A 25,269-nucleotide genomic window follows, 5' to 3' on the forward strand; every position below is an offset into this window, starting at 1 on the left:
GTGAAAAATGTCTAGATGACAAATGTCTTGGGGAGAGAACTTCTGGAAATGAGGTAGCGATGACTGCTGGATGAGTGGGGGAGTTTTTTTCTCTCTTTTTTTTTAAAAATTCCTCATTCCAGTTATTTTTAAATACATGTTTAAGCTCCGGGCAGTTGGCCTGGGAAGAGCCCGAGCGGCAGCCCCCTTTCCGTGTTCCATGCACCATGCCCTGGGCCCGGGTGGCCCTACTTACCTCTGCTCGCTCACCCTCCAGGGAGGCACAGGGCAAAGATGACACAGGGGGTCACATTTCACCTCCATACCCTGAGTGGTCAGTGCAGCAGCCGGAGTGCGGGACAACGCTGAGGCCCATGGCTTTGGCCCCCACCCCTGTGACCCAGCCAAATCTGGCAAGAGTGCGCCCCCCCCCGCCCCAGCTTGCCAACCCCCTCTCTTCTGGCTCTGGACGCTGCGCTGAGCATCATGGGATGACAGCTCCTTGTGGCGTGCCTCCCTGGTCTTGGGTTTGAAGGCCCTTGCTTCTACTTACTTCTTGCTTTCATAGAAAGCAATGATGTCCTCAAAAGCGTTAATATCGAACTCCTCAGAGCCGTCAAATGAGAAATCTAGCATTGAGCAGCTGAAAGGGAGAATCTGTATAAACTAAATGTGCTCTTGGGGCAGGACTCGAAGCCCAGGGGGCCAGGCCCTGGGAGACAGAGTGGGTCAGGGCTCACTTTCAAACAGGGGGAAGTTTTTTTTTTCCCTTTTGGGTGAAAAAGCTGATTAAAAAATGCACCTTTTGAGAGTTCCCATTGTGGCTCAACAGAAACAAATATGACTAGCATCTATGAGGATGCAGGTTCAATCCCTGGCCTTACTCAGTAGGTTAAGGATCAGGTGTTGCCGTGAGCTGTGGTGTAGGCTGGTATCTACAGCTCCAATTCGATCTCTAGCCTGAGAACTTCCATATACTGTGAGTGCGGCCCTGGAAAAAAAAAAAAAGAGAGAGAGAGAGACAAAAAAAAATATGCACATTTTGGAAAAGCAGAAAAACGACACACTGCTTTCAGACAAGTGATATAGGGTCACTTACCTAGGGGCTAGCTCTACCTCCACATGTGTGCTTTTAAGCTTTTGAAGGAGATTTTATTACAAAGTGCTCAAAAATAAAAGGACTTTTACACGTTTGAAAATTCAGTGACATGCTCCTTGGGAATTTGTGAGTTTGGAGAAAGAACGTGGGGACTCAGCTAACCCAGGGCCTTTGCACATGCTGCCCTCATGGCTGCACCCTGCCTGGTTTGTCCGACCCAACTGGTCCATTTTCAATGTAGCCTGCCTGGCTCTCTCCGGCTGCCAGAAGCGTCCCTCCTCTGGCTTTGGCATGGCCTCAGATGTCTCTGGAGTGCGGCCTTTTCCATTCCGCCTTCCTGGAAGCACATGTTCCCGCACCTTGACACTCAGTACCAACTAGGGTACACAGAGGACCCTTGGTCATTGCTAGGTGGCTGCAAACCCTCCGTGTCGTCTCATATGCAATGAAGCATCTGTGTTTCTGACTGAGAGAGAAGTAACTTAGCGGATCTGCCTTTGGGACGCCCTGGGTCAGATTAAGGGAGGAAGTGCTCTTAAATCAAGCTTGTTGCTCTGTGAGACCAGCAGCCCTCTGGCCCCACCCACCAATGGTCATGACCTGCTATGAAAAGGATCCTTTGTAAACTGAGCTGCCCTAAAGCAGCTGATGCATTTCTGTATGCAGAAATGCGGCCACCAGATGCCATTACTTCTGGGTCTTCTGGTTTGAGTGGCTGCTGGGTTCCTTAAACCCTGACCTGGGTTCATAGTGTCAGGTTTCGGGCACAGTTTTAAACAATGCCGCCTGTCTTCCAGCTCCAGTTGGGACAAATGGGGTCTTGCTTACCGGTACAGCTTTTCCGATGGGGTGCTGGCTCCTCTCTGCAGCTCTCCTGGGTGACTTCGGGCACCAGAGCTGCTCAGACCTGCTGGGGACACAGAGAGGATGCAGTATTGGGGTGGGAGGTGTTGCCTGGGACCTGAAGGGCTTTGTAGCTTTTCCATGGAGGAAAAGCTGTGATCCTGACTTGAACCCACTTTAAGAAAGGCAAAATGGTCTGACACTCAAATTTGGGCAGAGCAGGGAACCATGAAATGTTCCATTCCCCTTAAAACAGCACCATTTATTTCCTACTTCTCATAAAGGCTTTATCCTTTTGGTCCTCCTTATAATCGACACCCTTCCTAAAAAGGAATGCCATGATGGTATCTGGAGCCGGGTGACCCTGGGAGAGTCACTCAGCCCTTCCGGGCCTCAGAATTGTCCTTTTTAGAGAAATGGTGACGTTTTCTTGCCTTGTGAGGATGAGGAAGATAAATTATACATCCTGCTTCCAAATTGCCATTTGGGATGATAAAAGAGTCTGGAAACTAATTTATGATAGCCAGGACATGGAAGCAACCTAAATATCTACCAACAGATGAATGGATAAAGAAGATGTAGTACATATATCCAATGGAATATTATGCAGCCATAAAAAGAATGACACAATGCCCATTTGCAGCAACATGGATGGACCTACAGATGATCATATTAAGTGAAGTAAGACAGACAGATATATATCACATATGTAGAATCTAAAAAAATAGTACAAATGAACTTATTTACTAAACAAATTCACAGACAGAAAACAAATTTATGGTTACCAAAGGGGAAGGTAGGAGGAGATAAAAGAGGAGTTTGGGGTTAGCAGATACAAAATATTATACACAGGAGTTCTCTCAGGGCACAGTGGGTTAAAGATTTGGCATTAAAACTGCAGCAGCTTAGGTTACTGCTGTGGCGCAGGTTCAATTCCTGGCCCAGGAACTTCTATGTGCCTTGATGTGGCCAAAAAAAAAAAAAAAAGAAAAAAAAATATATAGAATAGATAAACAACAACGTGCTACTATATACTGCAGGGAACTATATTCAATTATCTCGTAATAAACTATAATGGAAAAGAGGAGGAAAAAAAGAGCTTGGGAGCTATACAGAGGTGCTGATTGGGCAACAGTGGAAATGTGCTAAATGCCATGAAATTTTCTACTTCACAATGGCCTATGAGTGTCCTCCTCTCATGACAGTGCCACAGGGACTCCTACCTGCAGCCTTCTCGGCCCTCTCGGCCCGCAGGCGCCCAGCCTCCCGGAGCACGGCCATGGCCTGGATGGCGGCCCGGAGCACCGCCCAGCGGAACACAGCCACGGGGTCCATGCCGATGAGCTCCCGCACGTAGGAGCTGTCACTGCCCCGCAGGAGGGCCACGATGTCCGGCCGCATGTAGTCCATGTTCTTCTCCCGGAAGTCCTGGGGTGGGATGAAGGTGGGTGGTCCCTTGCCAGTGGTCCCTGGGGGCCAGCACAGCAAGGGCTGGCAGTGGGGCAGGGCTCATCTCAACAACCAAGAGGCGGTTCCCGTCTGAGGGGCCCTAGACAGTAGAGCCTGGAGGTTTTGACACTGGGTCTGAGTGCCCTGGAACCTCGCCTAGCAAAAACAATTGAAAAGAGGGATCGGCTGTGACCTGTGGTGTAGTCTGCAGACGCGGCTCGGATGTTGCAATGCCATGCTGTGGCAAAGGATGGTACCTGCAGCTCCGATTTGAACCCTAGCCCAGGAACTTTCACATGCTGCAAATGCAGCACTAAGAAGAAGAAGAAAAAAAAAAAAAAAACAAAGAAAAAGAGGGACCGAGCAAATGCCAGAGGGAAGGGGCCTCCAGGATACCCATGCCATCCCACTCCCCACCTCCCAGGCACAGAGCGACTTGACTGATGGTGACTGACACCTGCATACCTTGATCTGATATTTCACTTTCCCTGCAAAGTGCTGAATGATGAAGGCCGGCTCCATGACGGGGGTGCCGAGGAAGTACCTGTTGTCCTCATGTTGCTGTTTGAACTTGGCCAGCAGGGTCTGGCTTGTGGCGTGGGGAAAGCTGGGAAGAGGATGTGAGACCTTTAGCTGCAGGAACACTGGCTGGTCACCCATTCTGCATTCCAGGGAGCTCGGGCTGCTGGGAGCTGAGCACTTGGTTGAGGGCTGGGAACCTGCTGCCTGGTTTGAAAAGGTTGAGGGCGGAGTGATGCACTTAGGGCTGCAGAGTGAACTTGGAACAGACAGAGCAGCCGGGCCCTGGTGGCCCACATGAATGTTCGGCCCAGGCAAGACTGGGACCTGGGCTTGCCATGGGCAGTTCCTAAAATAATCCCAGCATAAGGTGACTTCTGGTCTCAGATCCATCTGTACCTGGACGCTGTGTCTTAGCGTGGGTCTTGCCTCTATTAGAGGGAGGGGCTGGGAGACAGGGCTGAAGTGGGGAGGTGGGTAAGGGCAGAATAAAGGACCCATTGTACCTGACTATTTCAGCCTCCCAGGAAGGAAGTGCCACAGCTGGCCTGGCATGCCCTGCCTATGCCCAGCTTCACCACAAACACAGGCAGCAAAATGTGCTTCCAAATCCCCAATGCCGGGCTCTGTGGCTTAATGGGAGGTGGGGTAGGGAGCAGATTCTGTAGCTACGAGCCACACCATTGCTAGGGGTAGAGTATGGAGAGTGGGAGACCTGTTCAGTTAGTCGTGGAAATAACATTTTCACACACCATTTTAGAAAATCTAATTCAATGCCAAAAAAAAAAAAAAAAAAAAAATCACGATGAACTGAAGTAGCAAGATTTTTTTTTTTTTTTTGCTTTTTTGCTCTTTTTTTTTGCTCTTGCGGCATATGGAGGTTCCCAGGCTAGGGGTCTAATCAGAGCTGTAGCCATTGGCCTATGTCAGAGCCACAGCAATGCCAGATCCAAGTCATGTCTGCAACCTACACCACAGCTCACGGCAATGCTGGATCCTTAACCCACTGAGTGAGGCCTGGGATCCAACCCGCAACCTCATGGTTCCTAGTTGGATTCATTTCCACAGTGCCACAATGGGAACTCCTGAAATAGCAAGATTTTAAACAAAGACAAATGGCCCTGCCTCACATGCCTCCCAGATCCAGCTGTGGGAGTGATGATTCAGCCCCTCCCAGCGCCCTGCCCCTTCCCTTATCTGAACATTCTCTCCCCCATCCCGATCCTGGCTGAGAAGGATGTGTTTGTCCCATCCTGGACAGGGCTTGGTCTGAGGCAGGAGGTGAGCCCGATTCACCCCGGGCCTGAGGGGACTTCAGCAGCAAACAAGGGACCTGATAGAGTTGTTGAAAAAAAGACACGTCCATGTCCCGACCTCGGGAGCCTGTGAATGTGACTCTACTACAGAAGTGGGTCCTTGTAGATGTAATCAAGTTATGATGAGGTCATTAGGGCGGGTACTAATCCAACAGGACTGGAGTCTTTATAAGAGGAGATGTGACAGAAGCAGAGACGGTGATGTGACTACAGAGACAGAGACCGGAGTGATGCGGTCACAGCCAAGGATGCCTGGAGCCCCAAGAAGCAGAAGAGGCCAGGAAGTCTCCTCCCATAGAGCCTTTATTTTATTTTATTTTTTTGTCTTTCTCTCCTTTTAGGGTCACACCTGTGGCACATGGAGGGTCCCAGGCTAGGGGTCCAACCGGAGTTGCAGCTGCCAGCTTATGCTACAGCCACAACAACAAGGGATTCAAGCCGTGCCTGCGACCTACACCACAGCTCATGGCAACACCGGATCCTTAACCCACTGAGCCAGGCCAGGGAACGAACCTGCATCCTCATGGATGCCAGTCAGGTTCATTAACTGCTGAGCCACAATGGGAACTCCCCATTGAGCCTTTAGAGGGAGGGTGGCCTTGCTCACACCCTGATTTCAGCCTTGACATTACACTTTGGACTTTGGGTCTCCAGAACTGTGAGAGAATAAGTTTCTGTTGTTGTAGGCTGTCTGGTTTGTGGTGATTTACTACAGCAGCCAGGAGAAACAAATTCACTAAGTGAATTTTAGTGACTGTAATTTCAGGAATGCTGACTGTGTGACCGCACATGAAGCACTTTGAAAATACTCCCCCCAGGAGTTCCCTTGTGGCAAAGTGAGTTATACATCTGGTGTTGTCATAGCTGTGCCTTGGGTTGCTGTTGTGGTGTGGGTTCGATCCCTGGCTTGGGAACTTTCACATGCTGCAAACGTGGGCAAATAAATAAATAAATAAATAGGATACCCTCTTCAGCCTTCGTCGTGTCCTGGGGACAAGCGGCAGCAGGCTCAGTGGAGAGTCCTTTTTTTTTTTTTTTTTTTTTGCTTTTTTTTAGGGCCACATCTGTGGTATATGGAAGTTTCCAGGCTAGAGGTCGAATTGGAGCTACAGCTGCTGGCCTACACCACAGCCACTAGGGATCTGAGCCTTGTCTGTAACCTACACCACAGCTCACGGCAACACCAGATCCTTGACCCATTGAGTGAGGCCAGGGATCGAACCTGAGTCCTCACGGATACTAGTCATATTTGTTTCCACTGCGCCACAATGGGAACTCCCTTGGTGGAGAGTCTTATGTCTGGGCCCCCGACTGCATGCCCTGCCCTTTGCAAGGACGTATCAGCCCTGTGCCCAGCTTCTAGCTTCAGGCCCATGATCCTTTCCCGTGAACTCCTGGGAGGGTGTGTTTCCAAGTTCATAGCTATGGAGAGTGTTGATATTTCTGTGGTGAATGGCATTGCATTTTGCAAACATGAGATTGGATCTGTGGCCACATGAGTCTGGGCAACTTGGAAGTTCTTGGGGTGGTGTGGATTCAGGGTAATGTTCTGGGGTTGCAGAATGGAACCGAGTTCCTGGGTCCGAGGATGCACGGGGCTGTGGACACTCACTTGCTCTCTTCGTCCAGCAGATAGAAGAGGCCAGTGGGCTTCTTGCTGATCAGATGGATGCAGCCAACGTTGTCTGTGTAGTCGATGTTATGCCATGAGATTCCTTCGCTCTGGTACTCCTCCTGCAGGATTGAGAGGTATCTGCTAAGTTCATCATTTCATGGACATGTTAACTTTTCCACTGCACATGCTGTATATAAACATTTTATATTTATGCATGCACATACAAATATATAACTGCACAAATAACATAGAATGCTGTATTAACATATCAATAGGAATACGTCAAAAGAGATATACAATGATTAGATAAATAAACAATCAGCAATAGGAAACAGGAATGCACATTCTCACACATCTATCACAGCAAAGTGCTTAAAATCACACTTAAAATAGGGCAGAGGGGAGTTCCCTGGTGGCCTAGTGGTTAATGATTCAGCACTGTCACTGCTGTGGCTTGGTTTGATCTCTGGCCCAGGAACTTCCATGTGCCACAGATGCGGCCAAAAAGAAAAGAAAAGGGCAGAGGGAAGCTCACTGGTGGAGCCATAAGCAAAAAAAAGAAGGAAGAAAAAAAATTACACTTATTATTATCCAGGGGTCAGCAAACTTTGTTTATAAAGGGCCAGACGGTAAGTATGCTAAGCTTTAGGAGAAAGATGGTGTCTGCATGATGACTTGGCAGTACAGTTGTAGCATGAACACAGCCCCAGATGACATGTACACACACGGGCGTGGCCGCGTGCTAATAACATTGGCCCAGCTCTGGAACTACAACGTCCAATAGTCACATAACGTGAGTGACCTGTGTCACTTCCAATTTTCTAACAGTCACATTTAAAAATGTAAAAAGATGGAGTTCCCGTCATGATGCAGTGGAAGCGAATCCGACTGGGAACCATGAGGTTGCGGGTTCGATCCTTGGCCTCGCTCAGTGGTTAAGGATCTGGCATTGCCGTGAGCTGTGCTATAAGATGCAGACGCGGCTCAGATCTGGTGTTGCTGTGGCTGTGGTGTGGGCTGGCAGCTATAGCTCTGATTTGACCCCTAGCCTGGGAACCTCTATATGCCATGGGTGCGGCCCTAAAAAAAAAAAAAAAAAAAAGTAAAAAGAAAGAAGTGGGAGTTCCCCTGGTGGCCCAGTGGTTAAGAATTTGGGGAGTTCCCATTGTGGCACAGCAGAAATGAATCTGACTAGGATCCATGAAGATACAGGTTTGATCCCTGACCTCGCTCAGTGAATTAAAGGTTCTGAGCTGTGGTGTAGGTCGCAGACGAGGCTCGGATATGGCATTGCTGTGGCTGTGGCATAGGCCAGCGGCTACAGCTCTGATTCAACGCCTACTCTGGGTACCTCCATGTGCTGCGAGTACGGCCCTAAAAAAACAAACAAACAAACAAAACAACAAAAAAAGAATTTGGCATTGTCACTGCTATGGTGAAGTTTCAATCCCTGGGAGATTCTGAATGCCAAGGGCATGGCCAAAAAAGAGAGACCAAAATAAGTGAAGTTAAGGAGTTCCCGATGTGGTGCAGCAGAAACGAATCTGACTAGGAGTCATGAGGTCTTGGGTTCGATCTCTGGCCCCACTCAGTGGGTTAAGGATCTGGCATTGCCATGAGCTGTGCTGTGGTCACAGATAAGGCTCAGAGCCTGCGATGCTGTGGCTCTGGCGTAGGCTGGCCGCTGCAGCTCTGATTCGACCCCTAGCCTGGGAACTTCCATATGCTACTGGTACAGCTCTAAAAAGCAAAAAAAAAAAAAAAAAAAAAAAAAGTGAAGTTAAATTCGACAATACACTTACATATAACAATATATCCAAGGTGCATGGTCATGCCAACGTATAATGGATATATAAAATTACCAGCAAGTAATGTAAGGCATCTCACATCCCCCCACCCACTGGCCCCTACCAACCTTGCACTACACCTTTGCTAGTCACTGGGGGTTTCACTCTCCCCTCACAACTCTATTCTGACCAGCTATGTTTCAAGTGAGAAATGTGAGTTTCAGCCAGAAGATGTAACAGTCAAATTAGCTGAACATCTATATAAACCCAAAGCTTTCCTTTTCCATCAGAATCAATCATTGGGCAGATGTCACTTGGGTAAAGATAGCTGGCCACTTTGAAGTGAAAAGACATCTAAGACAGGTTTTTATTATTGTTGACCAAAGCCAATCCTTACAAGGCAACTCAGTTTTTCTCCCACTGAAAAGACTTTTGCGTTTCAGCAGAGAGACAACATTGACCTGTGGCCCCAAACATCCCTGATGTTTGCCTCATCCTGGGCTGGGTGGGAATGTTCCCGGTCTCTCCCTTTTTCGCAGAGAAAAAAATTCTGGGGCGGGTGTGCTGACAAACCAGGCCCAAGGGAGATCCCACTTCTGGCTCATTCTGTTCCCCGCCCCGGGCCAGACAGGCCAATAAGATGGAATTTCCTTACCTGCTCCAGTTTGAAGATGTGCTGGTTGAAGTAGTACTGGAGCTGCTCGTTTGCGTAGTTGATGCAGAACTGTTCAAAACTGTTCCTCTCAAAGTCCTCAAACCCAAAGATGTCAAGGACCCCGATAGACAGGCACTGGAGGGAGATGGAGAGAACGGTCATTACGGGTGGGTTCTCCCTCGGGAGCAACCTGGCTGGTGGTGGGGGCCTGCTCTGCTGTCTTTTTTTTTTGTGTGTGTGTGTCTTTTTTTGCCTTTTCTAGGGCCGCTCCCACAGCATATGGAGGTTCCCAGGCTAGAGGTCTAACCAGAGCTGTAGCCACCGGCCTACACCACAGCCACAGCAATGCTGGATCCAAGCCGCGTCTGCAACCTACACCACAGCTCACGGCATCGCCAGATCTTTAACCCACGGAGCAAGGCCAGGGATCGAACCTGCAACCTCATGGTTCCTAGTGGGATTCGTTAACCACTGTGCCACGACGGGAACTCCTCTTTTTTTTTTTTTTTTCCTTTTTAGGGCTGCATTTGAGGCACATGGAAGTTCCCAGGCTAGGGGTCGAATTGGAGCTACAGCTGCCGGCCTACACCACAGACACAGCATTGCAGGCTCTGAGCCTGTCTGTGACCTACACCACAGCTCATGGCAACGCTGGATCCTTAACCCACTGAGCAAGGCCATGGATCGAACTTGCATCCTCATGGATACTAGTCAGGTTCTTAACCCACTGAGCCATAAACGGAACTCCTTTTTTTTTTCTTTCTAATTTTCTTTTCTTTTTTTTTTTTAGGGCCACACCTGTGGCATAAGGAAGTTCTGAGGCTAGGGGGTCAAATTGGACCCAGCCTACACCACAGCCACAGTCACGCCAGATCCAAGCTTCATCTGCAAACTATGCTGCAGCTCATGGCAACGCTGGATCCTTAACCCACTGAATGAGGCCAGAGATCAAACCCTAGTCCTCATGAATGCTAGTCGGGTTCATTACCACTGAACCACAACCAGAACTCCTGCTGTTGCTGCTGCTTTAGAACTTGTGACATTAAACAAGGAGCCCTATGTTTTCATTCTGTGCTAGGCCCTGAGAATCACATCCCATTTGCTCCCTGGGTCTGCCTGGGAGGAACGGGCCTCTCATCAAATGCTGATTGCGGCAAATGTCATGGGTCGCCTGCTAAGGATGTGTGGCCCTCACCGAGACAGATTCTTCCATGTCCTTCTTGTTGAGGAGGGCGTGGTTGATCCGCAGCACGATCCAATCAAAGAGGGCACTGTACAGGGACTTGGCCATGGAGTCACGGGCAGTGATGGCCTGTGGGCACAGAGAGGGTGTCATATCTCGGCAAGCTGGGCTCCTGAGGTCTGCACACACTGGGAGACTGAGGTGGTGACCTGAAACACCCAACTCATCTGACACACCCCCTTCTCACTTTGCACACCATCCTGTTAGCGTGGACGTCCTTGCACACCCAAGCATGAAGTGTGAAGCCCTGACCCGAAGGCCTGAGGGTTTGGCCAAGTATTTCTCATGTGCTGGCTTGCTCCTCGGAACACCCTGGGGACTGCTGAGGTGGGCACGCAGGCTCAGGGAGGGTGTCACCAGAGAACTAACTAGGAGGCTGAACTGGTTTAAAGCCATGCCCCTTCTGGTTCTGGAAGCACCATGGGGAGGCCACTGGGTGCCTAAAAGCAGTAATGGCTTTTATAATTAAAAAAAAGAAGGCTTGTTAGGGTCTCGTTTATATACAAGCAATTTCTTTTTCCCCCTTTTTAATTTTTTTTATGGCGATAGGTGCAGTTCCTGGACTAGGGGTCAAGTCAGAGCTGCAGCTGCAGGCCACAGCCACAGCCACGTCAACACTGGATCCAAGCTGTATCTGAGACCTGCCCTGTAGCTTGCGGATCCTTAACCAGTGAGCAAGACCAGGAATCGAACCCATATCCACATGGACACTATGTGGGTTCTTAATCCATTGAGTCACAGGGGAACTCCCCCCCCCCCCAAAGAAATTCCTTCTTTGAATGTCCTTAGGTCTAAATTGTGACAAGACTTCCTTACCTGCTATCAAGATCTAGGACAAGCCCTTCTGGTTTTGTGGCAATGGGGCCTTGAAGGACACAGCCCCATATCTACCTGATCTGCTCAGCTTGGCACCTCTGGAGGGCAGCCGTGCTGCCATCTCAGGTGACCTACAGTGACTTTCATGCAACGTGGCCGGGTGCCTTTGCCCATGGGGACTCAGACTGTCTGGGGCACCCATTTTAGATGCCTCAGAAGCTTCCACCATCAGCTGAAAATCCCCCCTACCCCCGTGGCTAGGTACTTTCCTGCTGCTCTCCAAGCTGCAAGTCACATTGCTCTTGAGGTGTAAAAACACAAGAAAAACACGTCACAAAAAAAAACCATCGAGGCTGGGGCAAAGGCCAGAGAGAGGCACCTTATCAAGATTTAGGGACTAACACAGTGGTTGTAAAGGTCACACTCGAGCCCTGGGTCAGCAAGCTTTCTCAGGAAAGGGCCAGTGAATGGTATCAGCTTTTCAGACCAGCTCTGCCGCTGCAACAAGTGAGCCGTATGTAAATGAGTGGGTGTGGCCAAGTGCCAATTAAATTTTATTGACAGAAGTAATCGGGGCACCTCAGGTGGCTATTCTCTGCTGGTGAGAACCACTGTGACTACTGAGTAGCTGGACACACAGGGACCAACACACATGGCCCCAGCTCTGGCCCTTGAGCTGTATGAGTTGGTTGGTTTGTGGTGCTCCTGAGCTCACAGAAGAACCAGAGGTTCCACCAGGGTTCTCCACTGCCACTTTAGGGGGAGGAAAAAGACCACCTGTGCCGCCTGGTTCCAAAGATGGCCCTGCAACTCATATTTTGTGACACCTCCCCATGCTGCCCTCTGTACTCATATTTTTGGACCCAGCACCCTATGAGAGGCTGGGGCAGTGCTCACCTCACTGAGACTATAGGGAAGGATGAGTTTGTCATTAGAAGTCACCGTTTTTCTTTTGGTCAGAACTTCCACCAAGATTTCTCGCTTCACCTGTTTCAAGGTCAAGGAGGAAGAGAAGGGGGTGGGGAGAGGAATAAAGTAAGAGCTTGGCAATAACAGAGACATACTACTATACATAAAAGAGATAAACAACAAGGTCCTACTATATAGCACAGGGAATTACATTCAATATCTTGTAATAACCTATAATGGAAAAGAATCTGAAAAAGAACACACGCACACACAGACAGACACAGATATCTGAATCACTGTGCTATACTAGAAACTAATACAACTGTAAACTGTAAACCAACTATACTTCAACTGAAAAATAAATAAACAAATGAGTTAAAAAACAAAAACAAAAACAAAAACAAAAAACCAGAAAGGAGAGGAGCTGGGGAGCTCATTGACTGGATCCTTGTATCACTGAGGCAAGGCCTGAGGAAGGTGGGACGCCAGCAGCTGGGCCAGGAAGTGAGCCCAAAGCCCACCCTCAGGGCTGCCAACCCACGGTGTGAGCTATACTCGGTGTGTCTCAGAATTTTCACACCCACAGGCTTGACTGACAGCCAAGAGTGGTCAAAAACAAACTTACAGGCACGTTTTAAATCAACTATACTTTGTGTGTGTGTGTCTTTTTAGGGCCACACCCATGGTATATGGAGGTTCCCTGGCTAGGGGATGAATCAGAGCTGTAGCTGCCGGCCTACACCAGAGCCACAGCAACGCCAGATCCAAGCCACATCTGTGACTTCCACCACAGCTCAGGGCAACGCCGGATCCTTAACCCGCTGAGCAAGGCTGGGGATCAAACCTGCGTCCTCATGGATACTAGTCAGATTTGTTTCCGCTGAGCCACAATGGGAACTCCAATCAATTATGCTTTAATTAAAAAAAAAAAAATCACCTACAAAAATCCCCCAAAAACAAAAACAGAAAAACCCCTTACTGTTACCAAAGGGGAAAAAGCAGGGGGAGGAATAAATTAGGAGTTTGGGATTAAAAAATACACTGCTATACAGAAAGTAGATAACCAACAAGGACCAGGAACTATGCTCATCATCTTGTAATAACCGCTAATGGGAAAGAATCTAAAAAAAGAATCAATCACTTTGCTGTACATCTGAAACTAACACACCATGGTAAATCAATTATATTTCAATAAAAATTTTAAAACAAGAAATGAGGAACGGATGGACCTTGAAGGCATTATGCTAAGTGAAGTAAGTCAGACAGAGAAAGACAAATGCTGTACGATCTCACTTCTACGTGGAATCTGAAAAAATGAAAAACAACCTCCCCAAAGCCCCAAGCTCATAGATACAGAGAACAGGCTGGTGGTTGCTGGTGCTGGAGGGTGCATGAAGCATGTGATGGTGGTCAAAAGGCATAAACTTCCAGTTATAAAATAAGTCATGGGGAGGCAGTGTACAACTTGCATAACAAAGTTGCTAAAAGAGGAGATCTGAAAAGTTCTCATCACAAGAGAAACAAAAAATTCTGTAGCTAAGTTTAGGGTGGCAGATGTTAAGTGGACCTCTCCTGGTGGTGATTTTTCAACATATTCAAACACTGAAGCCTTGTTGGGTAGCTGAAACTGCAATAATGTCATATGTCAATTATACCTGAGTTAAAAAAAAAAAAAAAAAGAAAAAAGGAAAGAAATGCGGAAGGGGCATGGCAGTGATGGCCCAGGGGAGGAAGCAGGCAGACAGGCTCCAGTTTACAGAAGTGCAGCCAGTGCAGGAAGTTCTGGGCCTTGGGGGTCACTGTGGCTGAGAACAGGGGGCAGTACCTTCAGGAGCTGTGACAGCGTGTCGAGGACCTCGGGGGGCCCAACCTCCAGGCCTTCGTCTCGGCCCGTGGCTCTCTTCTTGTAAGTGACATTGCCCAGGTACAGGATGGCTGAGAGGATGGAAAAAATCCTGGGGGAGAAAAGGAGCCTGGGTTGGGGCAGCTTCCCCAATGGTAAGACATCAGAAGCTTCCAGTGAACTTGGCTGAATTCATAAAACCAGTAATTCCAATCAAACCGCACGAAGCCTGAAAAATGCTGAATCCTTCATTGGGGACACTCAGTGGAATGGAATTTTGGAGGCACAGATTTCTATTTTTTTGGTGGTAGTGGGAAGTGGGGGTGCTTACTAATTTTTTAATTTGTTTTTTGCTTTCTAGGGCTGCATCCGCAACATATGGAGGTTCCCAGGCTAGGGGTTGAATCGGAGCTACAGCCGACAGCTTAGGCCACAGAAACAGCAAGATCTGGGCCATGTCTGAGACCTACACCACAGCTCATGGCAACGCCAGATCCTTAACCCACTGAGCGAGGCCAGGAATTGAACCCACATCCTCATGGATCCTAGTCGGGTTCGTTAACCATTGAGTCATGTAAGGAACTCATTTTTTGTTTGTTTGTTTTTCTTTTTAGGGCTGTACCTGTGGCATATGGAGGTTCGCAGGCTAGTGGTCCAATTGGAGCTGTAGCCGCCAGCCTACGTCACAACCATAGCAACTCGGGATCCGAGCCGCGTCTATGACCTACACCACAGCTCACAGCAATGCTGGATCTTTAACCCACTGAGCAAGGCCAGGGATTGAACCTGAGTCCTCACGGATCCTAGTCAGGTTCGTTAACTGCTGAACCATGATGGGAACTCCTAATTTTTTTTTAATGGAGGCATAACATGCATACAAAATAAAGTTCACCATTCCCTAAGCCCGAATTTTGATGAAGTATCTCACAATGTATAGCTACTTGTAACTAGCACTCAGACCAAGGAATAGAACACTGCAGACCCTGGAAGCCCCCACGGAGGAACTGCTGTCCTGACATCTAACACCATCTACGAATTTGATGTCAACGAAATCACAGGTACTTACATATAGCCCACGGAATGTGGAGGTTCCTGGGCCAGGGATTGAACCCATGACACACAGTGACCATAGCAGTGACAATGCCAGATCCTTAACTACTAGGCCAAGGAACTCCAGCATTGTTCATTTCTTTCTCTCTCTTTTTTTCAATGGCCACACCTTCAGCATATGGAAGTTCCCGGGTCAGGGACTGAATCAGAGCCGAGGCCTACATCACAGCCATAGCAACACCGGATCTGAGCCAGATCTGTGACCTATGCTGCAGTCTGTGGCAATGCCAGATCCTTAACCCACTGAGCAAGGCCATGGATTAAACCCACATCCTCATGGAGATAGCGTTGGGTTCTTAACCCGGTGAAACACAAAGGAACTCTGGCGCTGTTTTTTTTTTTTTTTGTCTTTTGTGTTTTTAGGGCCTCATCCATGGCATATGGAGGTTCCCAGGCTAGGGGTCTAATCAGAGCTACAGATGCCGGCCTATGTCACAGCCATAGCGATACCAGATCTGAGCTGTGACTGCGACCTACACCATAGCTCACTGCAACGCTGGATCTTTAACCCACTACGGCCAGGGATTGAACCTACAACCTCATGGTTCCTAGTCGGATTCATTTCTGCTGGGCCACAACAGGAACTCCTGCATTGTTCATTCTTAATGCTGTCACTTCTCAGCCTTGGCATTGCTGGCACGTGGCCTCCACCCACCTGGCATCCCCCACACTTGTAGTGAAACACTCAAAAATGTCTCCAAACAACGCCAAGCATCCCCTGGGAGCAGAATCGGATCCCCAATGAGAAACACTGCTGCGGTGGGGCGGGGGGTAGTCCGGGAGACCAAGGCCCATTTTTGTATAGGCCCTAATCTAAGAATGTGGTTCTTAAGATTTTTTTTTTTGTCTTTTTGCCTTTTCTAAGGTCGCACCCACAGCATATGGAGGTTCCCAGGCTAGGGGTCTAATCGGAGCTGTAGCCGCTGGCCTATACCAGAGCCACAGCAACGTGGGATCCGAGCCACGTCTGCAACCTACACCATAGCTCATGGCAATGCTGGATCCTTAACCCACTGAGCAAGGCCAGGGATCAAACCCACAACCTCATGGTTCCTAGTCGGATTTGTTAACCACTGAGCCATGACAGGAACTCCTAGATTTTTTTTTTTTTTAAATGGGCAGGGTATATGGAAGTTTTTGGGCTAGGGATTGTATCCGAGCTGCAGCAGCTTCAGCAGCTTCAGCAATGCTGGATCCTTTAACTTACTGTGCCAGAATGGGAATTGAACCTGTACCTCCACAGAGACCTGAGCCGCTGCAGTCAGATTCTTAACCTACAGTGCCACAGCGGGAACTCCAGAATGGTTCTTAAGCTTTTAAAGGGTCGTTAAGAAACAAAACAGAATACAAAAAAGATGCAAGAGAGGCTGCCTGGCCCAGAAAGCTGAAAATATTTATTATCTGCCCCTCTCCAGAGGGGATATATTGCAATGTGTTTATTTATTTAATCTCTGGTTGGCAGGCATTTGGGAGGGTTTCTGGGTTTGGTGGCTATTGTAAATGAGGCTATGTGCATTCATGTGGGTGTTTTTGGGTGAGCAAATGTATGCGTTTGGCTGTGTACACACATCCGTAGCGGAAACTGTCAAAAGTTTTTCCACAGCGGCTGGCCCCATTTGTGCTCTCCCAGTGGCACACTGGGCAGAAGCTTTCCTTCTGGGTATCTTGGTTGCCTGGGCAGGTGTGGAAAATACTCCATGAGGTTTTGAAGAGGTTAAACCTTTTTCTTCCCTTTTTTGGCTGCCTCAAGGCAAATAGAATTCCCAGGCCAGGGATCAGATCCGAGCTGCAGTTGTGACCTAAATTGTAGCTGCGGCAACCCCAGATCCTTAACCCATTGTACTGGGCTGGGGATTGAACCTGCATCCCAAAGCTCCAAAGATGCCACTGGTCCCATTGTGCCACAGCAAGAACTCGAGGAAAATAGCTTTTGTTTGTTTGTTTTTTGTCTTTTTAGGGCTGGACCTGCGGCATATGGTGGTTCCCAGGGTAGGGGTCTAATTGGAGCTACAGCTGCCGGTGTACACCACAGCTCACGACAACGCTAAAAACGCTGGATCCTTAACCCACGGAGTGAGGCCAGAGTTCGAATCTGCAAGCTCATGGTTCCTAGTTGGATTTGTTTCTGCTGCGCCATGACGGGAACGCCAAGCCGTTTTTAATTGTGGTACAATACACATCATATAAAATTTGCCTTCTTGGAGCTCCCTGGTGGTCTAGTGGGTTAAGGATCCGGCATTGAGACTGCTGTGGCTTGGTCATGGCTGTGGTGTAGGTTTGATCCCTGGCCTGGGAATTTCTGCATGCTATGGGTGTGGCCAAAGAAAAAATAAAATTTTCCTTCTTGACCATTTTTTTTTTTTTTTTTTTTGGTTCTACCTGCAGCATGCAGAAGTTCTGGAGCCTGGGATTGCACCTGTACCATGCAGTGACCTGAGCCACAGCAGTGACAATGCCATATCCTTCACCTGCTGAACCACCAGGGAACTCTGGTTCTGACTGTTTTGTTTTTTAATCCCTGGGTGTACCGGAGGCGTATGGAAGGGCCAGGGATCAAATCTGAGCTGTAGCTGTGACCTATACCACACCAGATCCTTAACCCACTCTGCTGGGCTGGGGATTGAACCTGTGCTGCCACAGAGATGACACTGGATCCTTAACCCACTGTGCCAAAGCAGGAACTCCCCTGACTGTTCTTAAAGTGGACAACTCTGTAATGTGAAGTATATCCCTGTGGGCTTTTTTTTTTTTTAATATAAATACATATGAGTAAATTTAATTTTATTGGATTTTTTTCTGCATCTATTGAGATAGTGTAGTTTTTCTGCCAATAAACAGCATCTGTTAGTTAATTTGTTAATATGGGGATTAAGATTATTTAAACGAGGAGTTCCCGTCGTGGCGCAGTGGTTAATGAATCTGACTAGGAACCATGAGGTTGCGGGTTCGATCCCTGCCCTTGCTCAGTGGGTTAACGATCCGGCGTTGCCGTGAGCTGTGGTGTAGGTTGCAGACGTGGCTCGGATCCCACGTTGCTGTGGCTCTGGCGTAGGCCAGTGACTGCAGCTCTGATTCAACTCCTAGCCTGGGAACCTCCATATGCCGTGGGAGTGGCCCAAGAAATAGCTAAAAAGACAAAAAAAAAAAAAAAAAAGAAAAAAAAAAGATTATTTAAACGATAAATGACCTTTGAAAAGCCCTGTGGGTTTAAAAAAAATTTTTTTTAATGTATTAACTGACTTTTCCAGAGATTTTTCTTTTTCTTTCTTCCTTTCTTTCATTTTGTCCATGTCTGTGGCATGTGGAAGTTCCCAGGCCAGGGAATGAACCTGTGCCACAGTAACAACCCAAGCTGCTGCAGTGATGCCGAATCCTTAACCCACTGTGCCACAAGGGAACTCTCAGCCCTGTGGGTTTTTTTTTTTTTTTTGGGCTTTTTAGGGCTGCACCTGCTGCATATGGAAGTTCCCAGGCTAGGGGTTGAATCGGAGCTGCAGATGCCGGCCTACACTGCAGCCACAGCAACGACGGATCCTTAACCCACTAATCAAGGCCAGGGATCAAACCTGCATCCTCACAGATACTAGTCGGGTTCATTACCGCTGAGCCACAATGGGAACGCCAATGCCCTGTGGTTTTAATTGGCATCTGCTAGTGGCTAATGACCAGAGTCCCCTTCCATGTGTTCACTGTCACTGGGCTACTCTCCTTAGTGAGGCTCCTTCGAGGGTGTGGGTCAGATCTCAGAGTGCCTGGTAAACCTGGGGGTGCCTGGGTGGAAGATGGAAAGGGCACCTGGGCCCATCCACTTACTGCTTCTTGGTGGCAGGGAGGAAGCCCACCATCTCCATGGCCTGCTTGAGTCTTTCAAAGTCGTGCTTCAGGTCCTCCCCATCTTCGATCTTCAAGTTATGCTGAAAAACAAAGTCGGCGGGGCTCTGGGTACTTCTGGGCTGGTGAGGGTGGCATGCGAGGATGATTTTGGCTGGAGCCGATGGGGCGGGGCCCAGGACCCGGGGAATGAATGGGCTCCTTTATGCCGCCCCCTCTGGGCCTCCTTGGTGCCGGTTTGGGGGCCGGAGAGGGCCAAGGCGGACGGCCTCTGACCTCCTGGCAGCACGTAAACAGCCGGTGGGGAACAGAGGCTGCGTTTGTGGCTGGGGCTTGGGGCTGTTTACCTGGTTGAGGTAGAAATAATCTTCAGGCTGCTTGAGCTGAAATTCCTGACGCTCCTCCTCGTTGACGCCAAGTAACAAATAATAAAACACGTGGTAGTTCCTGTAGGTCAAAATTAGGAGGAAGAAGTTGTTTTTGGAGGCCGAGCCACAGCTACTCTTCAAACCACCACGAATATTGCTTTGGAGGCCACACCAGGGAGGAAAAAGCACCTCAACTACATACATATTTGAGACAATAAGTCGATTCTTATTATGTCTTAGAAAAAACGAAAAACGGAAAACCCCCCAACAACCCAGAAAACCAAACCATAAACTTCTTCAGTGTCTAGATTCCTCAGGGGGTGCGTGTCTGTCTCACTCGTATGTCTTGCTATGGATCAGAGATGCTGCTGATCTAACCTCTTTCTGGCAGACATGTGAGCACTGACTCCAGGTAGAAGCCCGAGGGAGGCACAAAAATAAGCAGGAGAGGTGGCAAAGCTCATGCTCCTGGATTGGCCGTGGCCTCCCACAGGGTTTTCTGACCTCAGAACATTTGGTTTGCTCCTTCGTAGGGAAGAAAGGCAGACGACAAGACAGATCACGGAGGAAACATACTCCTACCTCTCATCCTTCTCTTGAGAGACCAGGCGAGACTTTTCAAGCAGGTACTTTTCAACAACAGCTCTGTCATGAAGAGGGAAAAAGAAGAAGGAAGTGCCATATTTTAAAATTGTTCCTGGAGTTCCCATTGTGGCGCAGCGGAAACAAATCTGACTAGGAACCATGAGGTTTCAGGTTTGATCCCTGGCCTCGCTCAGTGGGTTAAGGAGGTTAAGGATCCGGTGTTGCTGTGAGCTGCGGTGTAGGTCACAGACATGGCTCGGATCTTGCGTTGCTGTGGCTATGGCGTAGGCTGGTGGCTGTAGCTCTGATTAGACCCCTAGCATGGAATCCTCTATATGCTGCGGGTGCGGCCCTAAAAAGATGAAATAAAATAAAATAATAAAATAGTTCCCTTGAAGAAACAGAGGGATTTGTTAGCATGTTAAAGCCAGCTGTAGATTAACATTCTTGGATGCAAGGTAAATACAGTGATATTGCAAGTTAAAGTAATTACCTTAAGTGTTATAAATAAGCAATCTAAGCAACCTAAGTGTTGGAAATACCGTCTCACTTTCTCTCTCTTTTTTTTTTTTTTAATTTTTTTTAAGGCTGCACATGTGGCTTATGGAAGTTCCAAGGCTAGGGGTTGAATCAGATCTGTAGCTGCCAGCCACAACCACAGCCACAGCAATGCAGGATCTGAGTGGCATCTGCAACCTACACCACAACTCATGGCGACACTGGATCCTTAACCTACTGAGCATGCCAGGATTGAACCTTCATCCTCATGGATACTAGTCGTTACTGCTGAACCCCAAGACGGACTCCCCATCTCACTCGTTAGAGTAAATCCAATCACCATAAATGTAGTTGGCCCCTACCATTACCATTTATAAAAATAAGGAAGCTGGGCTGGCCACTTCTGCTCCCCAGACCAGATTTGGGCTGACAGCTGTATGGAAGCCCGCCCTGGCATCACCCAGAATGCCTCCCAGGTGGCAGGAAATGAAGTGATTGTTTGCACGTGCTCATGAATAATACTGGGAGGTCCCCACTCCTACCATCTCCCCAGTAATGAAATGTTTCTCCAACTGAAAATCTAAATATAAGATAATGGATTGACTTTTCTATTCTTTAAACAGCTTTATTGATTACTGATATATGATCAACTATATATACTGAGAAGAGTGCAATGGGGTGAGTTTTGACTGGGTCCTTACGTAATCTACATCATTTTCAATAACAGCTTTATTATAAAGGAAACCATAAAAAAACCCAAAAGACAACCTCTGGAATGTGACAAAATGTTTGCAAACGAGGCAACAGACAAGGACTTAAATTCCAAAGTATACAAACAGCTCATACAACTCAACAACAGCAAAAAACAGCCCAGTTGAAAAATGAGCAGAAGACTTAAACAGATATTTGTCCAAAGAAGACATACACATGTCCAGTAGTCACATGAAAAGATGCTCAACATCACTAATTATCAGAGAAATGCAAATCAAATCTACAGTGAGGTACCATGTCACCCTGGTTATACTGGCCATCAGTAGCAAGTCAACACATCTCAAGTGCTTGAGAGGGTATGGAGAAAAGGGAACCCTTCTATACTGCTGATGGGAATGTAAATTAGTACAACCTCTATAAAAACAATGTGGAGGTTCCTCAGAGAACTAAAAGTAGAACTGTCATATGATCCAGCAATTCCTCTCCTGGGCATATATCTGGACAAAACTATAATTCAAAAAGATACATGCACCCCTATGTTCATTGCAGCACTATTCACAATGGCCAAGACACAGAAACAACCTAAATGTCCACCAACAAATGAATGGATTAAGAAGATGTGGTACAGATATATAATGGAATATTACTCAGCCATAAAAAAGAACAAAATAATGCCATTTGCAGCAACATGGGTACAGCTAGAGATTCTCAAAATAAATGAAGTCAGAAAGAGAAAGACAAACACCATATGATATCACTTATATGTGGAATCTAAAATATGGCACAAATGAACCTGTCTACAAAACAGAAATAGACCCATGGACAAGAACTGACCTGTGGTTGCCAAGGGGGTGGGAGTTTGGGTTTAGTAGATATAAACTATTACATTTAGAATGGATAAACAACAAAGTCTTATTGTATACATAAGGAACCTAAGCTCATCTCCTGGGGCAAAACACAACACACACACACACATATATATATAGACATATAGACACACACACACACACACACACACGGACATATATATGTGTATAAGCCATTTTGCTATACAACAGAAATTAGCACATCATAAGTCAACTATACTTTAATTAAAAAAAACAATGAAAATAAATAAAAACAACCTCCCTGCCCCCAAAGAGCTTTTTTTTTTTCCTCTGTCTTTTTAGGACTGCACCTGTGGCATATAGAAGTTCCCAGGCTAGGGGTCGAATCCGGGCTGTAGCCACTGACCTACACCACAGCCACAGCAACGTGGCATTCGAGCTGTGTCTGCGACCTACACCACAGCTCATGGCAATGCCAGATCCTTTAACTCACTGATTGAGGACAGAGATCGAACCCGCGTCCTCATGGATACTAGTCAGGTGAATGATCACTAAGCCACAATGAGAATTCCCAAACAGCTTTATTATGTACGACTGATTCATGACAAAGTATGTGATGGATGAACTGCAAACATCTGTGGGTCTACCACCATGACCAAGACAGTGAACACATTGGTCATCCCAAAAAGTCTCCTTGGGCCCTCTGTCATTCCTCCCTGCCACCCACTCCCAAGAAGCCACTGATCGAGATTAGTTTGGATTGGAGTTCCGTTGTGGCGCAGTGGTTAACGAATCTGACTAGGAATGATGAGGTTTGGGGGTTTGATCCCTGGCCTCTCTCAGTGGGTTAAGGATCCAGCGTTGCCGTGAGCTGTGGTGTAGGTTGCAGACGCGGCTCAGATCCCATGTTGCTGTGGCTCTGGTGAAGGCTGATGGCTACAGCTCTGATTAGACCCCTAGACTGGGAACCTCCATATGCCACAGAAGCAGCCCTAGAAAAGGCAAAAAGGCAAAAAGACAAAAAAAAAAAAAAAAAAAAAAAAAAAAAGAAAAAAGATCAGTTTGGATTTGCTACAATTGAAAAAAAAAAAAAGACTCATTTAATATATAGAGTTGACCCTTGAATAACATGGGTTTGAATTGTGGGTGCATTTATACATGGATTTCTTTTTTTGGTATTTTTAAAAATTATAGTTGATTTACAACGTTGTGCCAATTTCTGTTGTACAGCTAAATGACAGAGTCATACATATACATACATTCTTTTTCTCATATCATCCACCATCATGTTGTATCCCAAGAGACTGGACACAGTTCCCTGTTCTGTACAATAGGCCCTCATTGCCCATCCATTCTAAATGTAATAGTCTACTAACCCGACATACATGGATTTTTTTTCTTTTTCTTTTTTTCTTTTTGTTTTTTTGCCTTTTCTAGGGCCGCTCCCGCGGCATATGGAGATTCCCAGGATAGGGGTCGAATTGGAGCTGTAGCCACTGGCCTAGCCAGAGCCACAGCCACAGCGACGGGGGATCTGAGCCGTGTCTGTGACCTACACCACAGCTGACGGCAACACCGGATCCTTAACCCACTGAGCAAGGCCAGGGATGGAACCTGCAACCTCATGGTTCCTAGTCGTATTAGTTAGCCACTGCGCCACGACGGGAACTCCCTATGGATTTTTTTCAATAGTAAATACTGCAGTCCTATATGATCTGAGATTGATTGAGTCCCCAGATGGATCTGGGTGTGTGGCTGTTGGGGAGATGAGGCTGTGTGGGTGCTGGGGCAGGGACAAGGCACCCCTGCAACCACACTCTCAGTGATAATGGAGACACGACCTTTCCTTGAGGCAGAGCTTCTGTGCCTCCCTGCTTGCATTTCTCGCAAGTGTCCTATTTTAATAAATCTATTTCTTGCCTAAAAACAAACAAACAGAAGAACCCTTTCCTTGAATTCTGTGAGTTTCTAGGCACTATTTTGCAGGGATTTAATGCCCTGGATTTAACCTTCCCCCCAACCGCCCCTGGACAGGCACTGTGACTCCTATTGGTGAATGAGGTACTAAAAATTGGGAGAGGAGTTCCCGTTGTAGCTCAGAGGGTTAAGAACCCAACCAGTATCCATGAGGATGTGGGTTTGATCCCTAACCACACTCAGTGGGTTAAGGATCTAGTGTTGCCTCAAGCTGTAGCACAGGTCACAGATGTGGCTCGGATCCAGCTTTGCTGTGGCTGTGGCTGGCCCCTGCAGATCTGATTGAACCCCTAGCCTGGGAATTTCCATATGCTGTAGGTGCAGCCGTAAAAAGGAAAAAATAAAAAAAATTGGGAGAGGCCACATGCTGCCTGGGACTCCACAGGAGGGAGGTAGCCTGAGCCTCTGAGCCCACAGGAAGTTGTCTTGCAAATTGGGGAACTGAGGGAAGGCTTGGACTGCCCCTGACCCTTGGCCTTGGCGGGAAGTGGCATTGAGAAGTGTCACTGGCCCAAAAGCAGAACCGGGTCTGGGCCTGCTCCTCACGGCTGGACGGGAAGTGCACCACCCTCCTCAGAGTGTGGGCAGGCCATGGTCAAAGGCTGAGGCAGGACTTCCTTTCCTGAATCTGAGGCCACAGATAGGACTCTTAGAAGCTGGTCTACGAGACCCAGTCCCCCAGGGCCAGCAGCCCTGAGCCTGACGAGAGCTGAGGCAGGCAGGGCAGGCTGGCCACCTAGCTGAGGGCCAGCCACACTGGTGTGCTGGGTCGAAGGGTAAACCCCAGAAGGTAAGTCTACCTGGAATGTGTGGCTGTGATGGTGAATGAAGATCTTAACAGATCTTCATTGTGAAGGATCTGGGATGAGATCTTCCTCCATGGTCTGAATGGGCCCTAAATCCAAGGACAAGGGAGTTCCTGTTGTGGCTCAGCCAGCTAAGAACCTGCCAGCTTGCTGATGATGTGGGTTCAATCCCTGGCCTCTATCAGTGGGTTAAGGGTCTGGTGCTGCTACAAGCTGCGGTATAGGTCCCAGACGTGGCTTGGATCTGGCATAACTGTGCCTGTGGCGCAGGCCTCAGCTGCAGCTCCAGTTCGCCCCTTAACTTGGGAACTTCCATATGCTGCAGGTGCAGCACCCCCTGCCACAAAAAAAAAAAAAAAAAAAAATCCAAGAGTCCTAAAAGACAGAAGAGATCACAGAGAGACACAGGGGATAAGGCCCTTGTGAAGATAGAGGCAGAGACTGGGGTGATGCAGCCACAAGCCAAGGATGCCTGGGGCCCCC

At 47.9% G+C, this 25,269-nt stretch overlaps 1 protein-coding gene across 1 annotated transcript in view; it reads right to left on the minus strand.

Moving 5' to 3' along the window:
* Positions 1-25,269, minus strand: part of MYO9B (myosin IXB) — a 111,875-nt gene that overhangs the window by 27,567 nt on the left and 59,039 nt on the right. The window contains 11 exon segments of the mRNA XM_021083575.1: positions 1,907-1,985; positions 3,145-3,349; positions 3,836-3,977; positions 6,818-6,939; positions 9,263-9,397; positions 10,458-10,574; positions 12,219-12,308; positions 14,056-14,185; positions 18,997-19,097; positions 19,362-19,461; positions 19,965-20,027. Of these exon segments, the coding sequence (XP_020939234.1) occupies positions 1,907-1,985; positions 3,145-3,349; positions 3,836-3,977; positions 6,818-6,939; positions 9,263-9,397; positions 10,458-10,574; positions 12,219-12,308; positions 14,056-14,185; positions 18,997-19,097; positions 19,362-19,461; positions 19,965-20,027 (1,284 nt within the window).

Source organism: Sus scrofa, chromosome 2 (assembly GCF_000003025.6).
Source record: "Sus scrofa isolate TJ Tabasco breed Duroc chromosome 2, Sscrofa11.1, whole genome shotgun sequence".
Taxonomy (NCBI): domain Eukaryota; kingdom Metazoa; phylum Chordata; class Mammalia; order Artiodactyla; family Suidae; genus Sus; species Sus scrofa.